General features: G+C 54.9%; 1 protein-coding gene across 1 annotated transcript in view; it reads right to left on the bottom strand.

The window, feature by feature from the left end:
• Window positions 1–9,911: 9,911 nt before the first annotated feature.
• The window catches only part of DNAJC1 (DnaJ heat shock protein family (Hsp40) member C1), a 196,592-nt gene continuing 194,470 nt past the window's right edge, over window positions 9,912–12,033 (bottom strand). Inside the window, exon 12 of the mRNA XM_068561208.1 lies at window positions 9,912–10,115. Within this exon, the coding sequence (XP_068417309.1) occupies window positions 10,047–10,115 (69 nt within the window). The 3' untranslated portion in view covers window positions 9,912–10,046. The remainder of the gene's footprint in view (window positions 10,116–12,033) is intronic.

Genomic DNA, 12,033 nt, shown 5'->3' on the forward strand with positions numbered 1-12,033 from the left:
AAGCACGGCTCTCGGATGGGCTACACAGCTTGCTGTGTGCTCTGGTCAGGCTTCCTGGGCGAGAGGGCGGGCAGCTGTATTCAGCAGTGGGTGGTGGGTGGGGCTACAAATTAGTTCCCCCGCCCAGGTGGAGTGGGAGAACTGGCTCCAAGACAGGTAAGGCGCTTCGTGGTCTCGACTCTAGCCGACCGGTGTCTCAAGTTTCCTGGCTGAACAGGGCCGCTGGATCTGCTCGGCAGAGCTCTGCCCCTGCTGGACTCGGCTCCAGGGCTCCAGCAGGGCTGGGCGGTGCGGCTCTGCCGGCGTTGCGGCCGCCTTCCTGGGCAGGGGGCCGCGGAGCTCCACTCGGCGGCGGGCGGGGCTGTGAGAGAGCTTCCGCGCGGCGCCCACGTGCCCGCGTCCCAGCTGCCTCTCCGGTGGGCGGGGCTCCGAGTGAACTGCGGCCCGCGCGGGGGCAACAGCCGGCTCCGCGCCCCCAGGCCCGCACCCTGCGCCCTGCCGGGTTCCCTGGTCGGACGTGCTGCCGCAGGCGGGCAGAGCCGCTGGCAGGGACCGCCGCCTGGGCTCAGCAGGTAGGTGCTCGGTCGGCCGCGTGCCGGTTGTCGGAAGCCCCACCGTCCTCTCCACCACAGATGCCCAGGGGTCGAGCCCCACAGCTCCCCCGGTGACGCGGCGGGGTGGAACTGGAGTAGGGGCTCCCGTGAAGCAGCCCACGGTGCTGGGGCGAGGGCGCTAGATGTCCGCCGGAGGAGCGGTGGGCTCAGGGGCCCTGCTGGGCGGTGCTGTGCGGGCCTGGGGCGGCTCCTCTGACTCTGCCAGGTGAGGCGCGTCGTGGTCTCTGTGGTGCCGGCGGTGCTTCAGCCTCACGCCCGTGGTCTAGGATTTTCTTAGGGGTGTCTTGTCCATGAACAGTTGTTCGTTGTTCTTGTGAGGGCGGTGAGGTCAGGAAGGACCTGTGTCGCCAGCTTGGTGACATCCGTTCTTGTCTGGAGAAGATGACGCTCCTGAGGCCGTTGGTGCCTCGCGTCGATTCGCTCCAGGAGCCTCTGGGCGCTTTGTGCTTCGGCAGCAGGGTGGTTCCATCTTGAGGTTATTTAAGCTCGCTCGGGAGCAGAGGCTGCGCAGCGGCCGAGCCCACCGTGTCCTTGTGTCCGACTCTTAGACATCATGAGGTGAGACAGAGAGAGCCCTGCAAACTGCCGCAGCGGAAAGAGGAAGGAAATAATCACAGTGAAGATGAAAGGAAGATAAATTCCAGATGAGAATTACAGCACATCAATAAAGCTGTATTCATACTTGGTAAAGAGTAAATTCTTGTTTACACAGTTAGCTTTAACCAGAGGCATTTAAATAAAAGAGAAACCCAAGTGGTTCCCGGCTCTCAGTGTGCGTCAGCATCACCTGTGGGCCTTGCAAAGGTTCAGACTTAATTGAACCAGAATATACCTGATCTGTGTAACTGGGTCCTCGTAATTAAGAGTTGAATAAACAGGGAAAACTGGTTTAGGCTTTTAACTTTATTAAGGAGCGCATTTTAGGTTCTTGGGAAGACTTCCTTTTTGGTACACGAATGGGAAAATGATGATCTGATTCTGCAAAGTCTTGTCTCCCCCAGGGCTGAGGACCAGCCTTCCTCCAGAAGGCCGGTGACTCATCATCATTAGCCGCCTCCTCAGCTTTCACTCTCCCAGTCCTCGACAGAACATTACCCGGCGGTGCACCTTTTCAGTTCTCAAACCTGTGTCACTTGTCTGGGCTGTGGGCTTGTGCCTGTGTCTTGGTGTGGCTCCACATGCCTAAGCCGCTTTGGGAACTGGCCTGAGGTGCTGGGCGGCCTCATCCCCCCGCCGCAGGAAACGCACCTGGGCTGCTGGCTCCCTGCTTCCCTGCTGAGTTTTGCTCTGGGAAGTTTCTGAGCAGCTGCTGCTCGTTGCCCAGCACAGACCCTCGGGCAGGGGTGCTCCGCATGCCGCTCGGGATGCCACGGGCCGGTTCCCGTCTGGACTTCTTTGCAGAAGTGCTGTGGGAGTGTGCTGGGTCGTGGGGTCAAGAGCACGCGATGGGCGGGACTGCTGAGAACGCAGGTCGGCCAGGTGGCTTTCTTAAGCGCTCCGTCAACCAAGCAGAGGACAGGATGACCACTGCCCCTGGACACTCCCCAAGACAGACAGCGGAGGCCCTGGCATTTGTAGGCAAGAGGTGCCTCACGACGGAATGTAACTTTGCTTTTAAAAGTAGGGGATGGACTTTTGTTTCGAATTTGACAACTCTCAGTGAGACACGTACCATTAACCTTAACTTCACTTACTGGAAACAAAACACACATTGATGAAAACCACTTTTGGTATACATCACACTAGGCCTTTCCAAATGAAATAGTTGTGAACTTCTGTAAACATTGGGAAGCCGTTAGACTTTTTCAGGTAATTTTACCTTGTTAAGAATTCACGCCAACCGTTGTTCCACTTACAGTCCCACCCCTCACCTTGGTATTGGCAACAAAGGAAATGTCTCTTTCATACCGTTAACTGAATGTTTACAATCCCGTAAATTCAGTAAAGACTTCCGTGAACTATGAGCTGCCTTTGGTCACAGTTCGGGCCTGGTGAGTCTGTCCTCAGGGGCAGAGCCCGGGTGGTGCTGTGACATCCTTGCAGCTGTGGCCACTCTCTGGCCCCCAGACCTCTGGCTGCTTTGGGCCCGGCGTCCCGCACAGATCCAGGACTGGGGAGCAGACAGACAAACTGAACTGAACTGGTTTGAAGGTTCAGATGAGATCACATGGAGGGTGGGGAAGAAAGGCACGTTTGGGTCCCGTGGGGGAAGTGACCCCCGAGTAGGATCCAGAAACCGCAGGGGTGTTTCGACCAAGCGAAGGCTTTTAGGGGCAAGGACTGAACAGGCTCCATCGCTGGCTCTGGGCTGGAGATGCGTTGTCTTGCTTCTCGGTTCTGTGGGAGGGCTTCCAACCTCTGCTTCCCAGGGAGGGGACCCAGAGGGGCAGACTTCCCAGGCTGTGCTGCGGTGCTGGGCGTGAGGGAGGCCCCAGGCTTCCTCCGCAGAGAGGACGATGGTTGGCTCGGGCATGGGGAGGCTGGTCCCCATCAGGCCAGTGCAGGCGGCACAGGCAACGGCCGCGAGGAGGGCGTGCTGGAGGCTGGCCCTCGGGGACCCTGAGGTTAAGAAGGCAGGTGGGAGATGAAGCGCCTGCACAGGGATCTGAGGACGGGCCGGGAGGGCTCCCTGTTTTCCTGAATTACACGCACTTCTTTCCCGAAAATCTTGAGGCTGCAGAAAAGTTGAAAGGTGACGCCGCCCCCTGCTCATCAGGACTGAAGATCCAACCTGAAGACGCCTCCTGGATCCAGTGCTTAGAAAGTGACGAGACCAGGAGCGGTTTGGGTGGCGTGAGCGCCAGGGGTCAGGTGACAGGGAGGGTGGGTCACACAGCCAGGCCAAGCGAGGAAAGGAGGCACCTCGCGACTGGCGGCTGTGAATGCACAGCGTTCTGGCTGTGCTGGTCCTTCTGAAGTTTGAAGCAAGACGTTCACTTTTTTGCTGATGGAGTTAATTTGGTTTCCCTCAAATTCTGATTGATGCATCTGCTGTTTTTCACTTGGCTCACTGAACAAGCAGACGGATTAATTAGGAGATTTTACATTTTTGGCATCGCCGCTGCTCCTGCCGCAGCGATCTCGCTGGTTCTCCCCCTCCTCCCGGAGCAAGTATGGACAGGTGTTTCCGCAGCTGAACCCTTCGTGTGCGGGCAGCCTGTGAACAAAGTAACGTGCAGAGTTTCTTTGCAAACTCTTGGCCTGGCGCACTGGTTCTCCTCCCTCCAGCCGCCTGTGAAGGCGGAGTGTGGACTGGGGCCCCGCCCTGGGTGTCTGGGGGCTCCGGTGAGAAACTGCTGGGCCGTCAGGCTGCTCTCCCTGCCCTTCCCGGGCCCTCTGCCCCGCCTCACCCCTGACGCCCCCCTCCTTCCCAGGCTCTGGGCGAAGCCTCGCAGCTGCCCATCGTGGGCCTTGCGGCTGTTTCAAGAACTGGCCTCTCCCAGCTGCGGATCAGGTGGCCTTGTTGTTCACCCCGATGTGAGCCTTTGACACTTCAACCGCAGGCGTCAGTGCTCGGTCTTGGGTTTTACTGGGGGCGGAGGGTAGCTCTCCGTGGCCTTCAGCATCGCAGTGGGCAGGCCCGTGACCTCATAAACGTCGGCCCTCCCTGCCCGCAGCTCTCACAGCTTCGGGCTTCTCAGGTCCTTGGAAGCTTCTTTACTTTCTTCTGATTTATGACCCATGTTTAACTCCTCCCTCAGAACAGTCTTTCTCCATGACTGCAGTCCTTGTTCTGGTTTGGAGTTAATGTCCAAGCCAAGACCCGGAAGGAGGTACCAAGCGGCCCTGCCTCACCCCAGGCTTTGCTCCCGGAGGAAGTGGCCCCTCAGGCCGCTCAGCTGGCTGCAAACAGCTGCTTTCGCTGCTGCCAGGAGCTGGTGCTGAGCGGCGGGGCGGGGTGGGGGGTGGTACTTGGAGCCGACCGGTCCCAGGATTAAAGCAAGTTTGGGTTCGTCGTCACCCACCCCAGGCCAGAATCGTCCTCTCTCCTGTTACGGAAACACAGCCCCAGGCAAAAACGTCCGCATCCAATGCTTTGGTTCCAGTTTTAACATAACAGGATAGATCTCAGTTTAGCCAGAGGAGAGTTCCAAGGGGGTTTCCTATGCCAGGCCTCTTGAAACAGGAGACCAGCTTGGGTCAGACGTCTGGAGGCATCTAGTTGTCACTGCGGGAACATCGTCCTTTGTGAGGCAGATTGGAACCAAGATAATTTGGGATAAACAATTTGATATTTTATCTTAAATTTTACAAAATATTTCTTTTTGAGTTACAACAGAAAAGAAAGCATGGCAGAGATTGTTCGTGTTCCTTTGTAACTTAGGACATACAAAATTTAAAAATGACTCAGACTAGAAAAAAAACTTCTGGTTACCAAAGGGGAAAGGGGGTGGGTGGGGAGGGATAAATTAGGAGTTTGGGATTAGCAGTTACGACTGTATATAAAGTAGATAACAAGGTCCTACTGTGCAGGATAGGAACTGTATTCAGTATCCTGTAATAAACCATAACGGAAAAGAATATGAAAAAGAATATATATATATATGTATATGTATAACTGAATCACTTTGCTGTCCATCAGAAACTAACACAGCATTGTAAGTCAGCTATACTTCATTAAAAAAGACGACCCCCTCATTGCCACTCAAATCTTTGTCCATTTCATTTTGTAACAGTAGGATTTCTTTTTAAACTCTACTAACCAAAGATGGGCTTCATTGAGTTGAACGCCTGTAATAATCCAGGGCATACTGACCCTCAGGCTCCTGGCTTATGACAGGTGGTGAAGGCAAGAGGTGAGCAGTCAACTTTCCCTGCAGAAGAATGTCCTTTTGTTCATTCCTGTAGCAGTTCCTGAAGTGGGAGGACACGGAGGGCGTGAGGAAGGGAGCTGGACCCGCGGGTCCCTGCTGAGGCTGGAGGGTCTCAGAGCAGCCAGGCCAGGTGCTCAGTGGGGGGAGCGGGAGGAGGGGCTGCCCTGCTCCCCCACTTCCCACCAGGGGAGGCGACGGCCCCGGGGACTGGCCCCTGGCTCTCTCTGGACACACTGGTAGCTTCCCCCTGGGGATCCGATTGCTAACGTGGTTTCCCTTTTTCTGTCCTACATGAAGCCATTCTTTTTCTCCCCAGACCAGAGGGGAAAATAATTGCAGCCGTTCAGTTTTACAGCGTGTTAATTTAGCTCTCCGGTGAATCAAGTCGAAGGCTGAGGGCCAAGCAGTTTATTCAAACAGGAGGCTGGGACTCCTGCCAAGACAGTGGGGTGGCTTCCAGGCCGGCCCCGCCGTGATCCCAGCTACAGGTGGAGCTGCGGGGGCGGCGGGGGCGGCGGGAGGGGAGGCCGTGCGGCAAAGCGCTAAAGGGGGCTGCGGCCCGGGCAGCCGCGGGAGCGCACGGGGAGCCTGCCTGACGCTGGCAGGAGCCCCCCGGTCGGGATGGGCCCGACTCAGGTGGTTCCCCGTGCCCCCGGGGGCACCAGGGCTCAGGGTCAGCACAGTCGCTCCGTCCTCGCGTTTTCTCGGCCACAAGAGAGCAAAACGAACGCGGACGCCTCCGAGCCATCGGGGATGGGGGTGTGGTTCAGAGTCGTCCCCCCCCACCCCGCCCCCCGCCAGGGACCTCTGGGACCAGCCATCCTCCAGCAGCCCCTCACAGACGGGTGACCATGTAACGTGCAGTCCAGACTGGGTGCACGGAGACAGGTATAAACTGAGACTGTCCTGGGCCACTTGGGACCTGTGGTCACCCTGTGTGTGTAGAACATCACAACTTAAACTGTGCCGTTTAAGTGTGAGAAAAAAACCTAACAACTACCCTACAGGTGGAAGTAGGGCTGTGGTAGTTGGTATTTTAAAGGGATGAGTTATCTACTTTCAAAAGGGGTGGGTGGGCTTGGTGTGAGGGCAGGGCTGGCACATACCAAGAGGCAAGAGGCCTTTTTAAGGCGTCCGGAACATCGACTGGGGAAAGCTGCTTATGATTTATTCTAAAACTGAGATAGGAACCCAGGAGGAGACTCGGCCCATGGGGTCAATATTCCAGTCGAAACGGATCCCGTCTTGTGGGACGGGACGTTTGCCAGGCACACATGCGTCAGTCAGGGAGATAAGAGCGCAAGACTTCTAGGTGGTTCCTAAGCAAATGTCACGGAAGCACCAGGTTGCCCACTGGGAACCTCAGTTCTTAGTAACAAAGCATCGTGAGGTACAGCCAGGAAAGAACACAGGCCTGCCAGCCCCGCCGGGCCCTGGGCGGCGGGTGACAGCACCTGGCCTTGAAGCAGTGTTGGCTGCTGGCGGGAACCTGCTAGAACAGTCAGGGGCTTCGTGAGGACACAGGAGGGAACGTGTGAATGGGCTTGAAAACCGGTGCCGTCGGTGGTGTGAAGAACGGAGCTGTAAGCTTTTGCCCCAGTGGAGAAAGTAAATGTCAGTCACTACAGGACAAAGGGCCCGGTTCTCTGGGAAGATGAGGGCAGATACCCCAAGCTGTGCGGGGCCGGGGGGCGCAGGTGGGCGGCGCGTGCTGGGGCCAGGCCAGCGCTTTCCAAGCCCCGCACGAAGAGACACCTCCTGCTGTTCCCTCTGCCAGGGTCTGAGTGGGGTGGGGACTCTGAGGTCGAATTCTGGGCCTCTTTTTTTGTCAGAGGCCAAGTCTGAGGATTCTCCTTGTACCACGTGGGCCCCTGGTGGGCTGCAGTCAGAGTAAACACTTAAGCAGAGGCCTGAGTTAACCTTTTTGGGTAAGGAACCTTTGGGGCAACTGGTGAAAGATGTGTACCCTCTCTCCAGAAAACCACACGTCCAAAAGAATAAAGACTTTGCATACCTTTGGCAGGGTTCCCAGACCACCGGGGTCTATACAGTGCCCAGGACTCCCGGGGCCCAGGCTAGGGATTCCCGCCTGCGAGGGACCAAATGAGCGTGGCTGGTGGCCTGTCAGCCCTGCTACCTGCGTCTGCAGCCACTGAAAATGATGGTAACAGGAAGCCTGGATGGTCAGATAGAAAAAGAACATTTATTGTGTTCAACAAGCCAGATTATCATCGTAACAACCTATGCAGCAGCCGCCGTTATTCCCTATTTTTCCAGATAAGGAATCGAGACAAAGAGGTAAGACAAGGCACTGATGTCACACAGCTTGGAGGTGTGACTAGATAGATAAGGTCACAAGGCGGGGCTGAGGAGTGGGTTTAGGGAGCACTTCCCTGGGGCATCAGGAAGGAGAGGGGGGCCATGCCTGGTCCCCATGTGACCTGTGTTGGGAACCCCTTTTGGAGGTGCCATTGCTTTCCCGACCGTGACCTCGCTCAGATCGAACCCCACGGGTCTCCTGTGTGCAGCTGAGCTCCTGAGCCCTGCCCCACCCGGCCCACTGGTCCTACTTCAACAAAACTCAGCAGCTCCAGGTCCCCCAAATAGGGGAGGCCACGCAGAAAGGGGCTGGTGGCAGGGACAGTCATCAGTAGAAAACCATGCTAGAAGACTCCTCCTTAGTGAGTGTGCAAAAGACGAGGTTGGTAGGCAAATTAGGGCATTTCATCCTAAATTGTACCTCTTAAGGCATCTTGGGACCCCTGTGGGGCTCTCCCCACACTGGAAGCCCAGAAATCTGGTCATGGGATTTGGGGGTGCATGCAACAGAAACCCATTTCAAAGTACCATAAGTGAAAAGGGTGATTTCATGGAAGGATGCTCACAGAATGTCACAGGCTGGACAACCAAGCTGTGTGACAAGCCTGACCCTGGACTCGGAGACAGGATGGACCCAAGGCCTGGAAAGCAGCCAGAACAATCCCTTCCTGATTCCCTCCATGCACCAGCTTCTTCCTCTGAGACGTCCCACACCAATGGGGAGTGGGCCTTGGCCCGAAGCGAATGCACAGTAATAACCTCACGGCCCCATTGGCTCCAGGAGAAAGTTCTGGGGCAGAAGCTGTTGGCTCTGGTGCCGCCCGTGACCGGCTCTTGTTTGTTCTTAGAAAGAGGCCTCCTGACATGCAGGCCAGGCAGCCTCTCCCTCCCCAGCTGCCTCCCCTTCCCGGCCAGGATGAGGCTCAGGGGAGCTGCTGCCCGAGGACTCAGTTCACGAAAACAGTGACTTGGAGCAGTTTCTCCACTGCTCTTTTTGACGTCGCAGAGGTGGCAGGTCCTCCACAGCATCAGAGGCGGGCCTACCTGGAGCCACGTGTGTCCTGCTCGGGCTGAAAGGTTACAGAGCCAGTGTGGCCGCTGCCACCCAAACCTTCTCTGGGAATCTAACCTCATTTCACTCCTTAAGAGAAAAACGATGTCTTTATAGCTATTTTATCAGATCACCTCCCTGAAATGTGTTCTGGTGATCTTTTTTTTTAATTTGTTTTTTATTTATTTATTTTTGGCTGCGTTGGGTCTTCGTTGCTGCGCGCGGGCTCTCTCTAGTTGCGGCAAGCGGGGGCTACTCCATTGCGGTGTGTGGGGCTTCTCAGTGCAGTGGCTTCTCGTTGTGGAGCACGGGCTCTAGGTGCGCGGGCTTCAGTAGTTGTGGCTCACGGGCTTAGTTGCTCTGCGGCATCTGGGATCTTCCCGGACCAGGGCTCGAACCCGTGTCCCCTGCATTGGCAGGTGGATTCTCAACCACTGCGGCACCAGGGAAGCACTGTTCTGGTGATCTTAATGGTTTTCAAGTTTAGGCAATTTGTACTTCAGCAAACTGCTTTCAGCCCTGAGCAAATGACAGATTTAAAAAGGAGCACTCAGCTGATGGTGATGGTTCAGTCAAAAGTAACAGCACAAAATAGTGATTTTTAACTTAGGTATTGAAAAGTGGGACCCAGTGTCATCAGATCCGAAAAACCTTGCCTATGTGTTGTCTGGAAATTCTGTCTGTTGCGTATGCATTTCTACCAAACCATCCAAACTTAGAGTTTATTACTTATGTCCTTGTGCATTTAGACTTATTTTTTTCTACATACATATAACATATGCATATACATACAGTTAAGATAACCCCACACTACTCCCAGCCAGCTAGCTCGATACAAAGCTGGTTTTTTCTCCCAAATACTGGCATCCTGCTACTCGTTAGCTGGTGTGATCTTTGGTCAAAGAAACACATTAAGTTTTCATTCTTACACATTAGTTCACTCATATGTTCCTTCAAAATCACACATTTGCCTGACTGTTAGAAAGCACTATTCAGTTTGTTCCCCAGGAAATTAAACTTTGCAGTGATGAGAGAGAAAATAATCTATAAAATACCCAAATCTGATTTTTTCTCCTTTAACACAGTATTTGTTTAAACAATGTAGCACAACACTTATTTTACATTTTTAATTTTTTTTACTAAGGCACGTGACGTATAGAAATAGTGAGGTACAAAATGCAAATTTCTGCATAAGATTTTTAAAATAATCCTTTTGGAAAATAAGGTAAACATCATCTTCCAGAAGATTCAGCTTTTAGCTTGTTTCTTCTTTTGGACCAGTTCAACCAGCAGCTTGTATCTAGCGATACAGTCTTCCTGGAGAGAGAGAGGGAGAGAGAGAGAGAGAGAGAGAGACACAGAGTTGACAGTTACAATCAGAGGGACCCTCGTGGGGTGAGCCTGCCGTGCCCAGCGCTGACCAAGGGCTGTCCTGTCCACCTGGAATTCCCTGGGTGCCCGGGCGGGAGGTGCGATGTGCACCCTGGGGGAGGGGCCGGTGGCTGCCGTCTGTGGGACGGAGACTTTGGTTACTGTGATGGTGACTTTCGACTCACCAGTGGCACTTAACATTTTAACATTTCACCGTTTCGTCACAACACATTACTTCAGAGAAACGAAAAACCTTGAGGCCCGGCCTCCACAACATCATTCTCATTATGGTTTGCCTCTCCCTGGGGGCCCCTGGGACCTTCCTGCGGTAGGGCCACGTCGGCCCAGCCCCACGGGCTACTGCGGGGAGTGTGCCCCGCTCTTCCTCCGGCTCGTGCCAGCCCCGCTGAGGTCTTCCAGCCTTCCACTCAGGCTACAGAACTAGCAGCTTCAGACGCCAGCTGCCTGTCGCTGTCAGCCCTTGGGGTGAGGACCCCTGATGAAGCAGGGGAAGGGCCTCACTGCTCTCTTGTTTATCACAAGGTACTTTCCAGAATCCATTTCTGTTTCTGTTCAAAAACACCCCAAGGGCACTGGTCGCCTTCACTAACTTAAGGTCGCACGAGAACTGGTTTGTGCTCCGCGGCAGACGACTTTATCAGCGGCCCTGGACAGAGAATGGGTGTTCATTCTCTTCCTGGGGTTTTGGCTTAGTAGTGTTCTGAGAGAATCTTCTAATAAGTGCCTCTTCTGCAGCCCCCAGGGCCACCTGCCTAAAGTGTCACGCTTTCCCTAACAGCCGAGCCGCCCGGCTGGCCCAGCGCTCTGGGGTGGGGGGATGCGGGGACCCTGGGCTCTGAGCAGCAGGCCTGCCAGGGTGGGGGGCCCAGCCCAGCCCCGTGTGGGCCTCAGGCAGAGGCTCCTCCTTCAGGCGCAGGGCTCCCAGCGGCTTGCGGGCCACTTCCAGGGAGTCGCCCTGTAGCGGGCGAGCCAGCAGGCAACCTCCCCTGGACCTGGTTCTGACGTGGAGGCTTAAGGGGAACACCTGCAGGATAATAAACAGTGCTGCTCATTCCTCCCTGAACCAGGAAGGTTTCCAAACCCCACGGCAATGAGTTTCCGAGTGTGCTATCCGCAGGAATCCACGGTTCCAGCTCCTTCATTTTAAGCCAGTGTCAATTCATCACACGTGTAAATGCCTGTGTCCCGACAGATGCTAAAGAAATTCAGGGAAAAAAATTACTTCTGGCAAACCAGTTGGAGGGGCTGGGAGGATCTGTGTTTCTCAAATAGATCAACTGCTAATGGTTTATTTTTCTCCCCGGGAATTCTCAACTTCCTCATTTTAAAGTAGGTGATAGATAACTAGACCTGTACGCACAGGGACATCCATGGCCACGAGCTAGATTTTCCGACATCGAATTTCAATTAAAAAAAAAATGTAAATGAACATCAGTGTACCCACAGGCTACTGAGTGATGGGCACAGAAGGCAAAGGAGACTGGTTCTTTTGATTTCTCGGTGTTCCTGGTGCCTCAGACGAAGGGTATGGCTACGAGGAAAGACGCCCAGGAGGCTGTCAGGAAAGGCTGGAGTTGAAAAGATCACACCGGAGGCTCTGCAGCTCCCAACTGTCGGAGCAGAAGACAGAGGCCGGACGGGGCCTGACTTCCCACAGGGGCTGCCCCTCTTCCCTCCTATCTGAGTTGGCATTTGGGAACTCTCTGCAGATGTGTTTAAATAGACACTAAAAGCTGTACACAGGGAGGAAAGGGCTACAGAGGACAAGCTGGATCCTGATCCTGAGGGCAACCTCTCCCTGACCCCGCCCCCAACACTGCTTCCAGCCTTTGGTCCACAGGTG

This window comes from Eschrichtius robustus, chromosome 1, assembly GCF_028021215.1.
Source record: "Eschrichtius robustus isolate mEscRob2 chromosome 1, mEscRob2.pri, whole genome shotgun sequence".
In the NCBI taxonomy this organism is placed as follows: Eukaryota; Metazoa; Chordata; class Mammalia; order Artiodactyla; family Eschrichtiidae; genus Eschrichtius; species Eschrichtius robustus.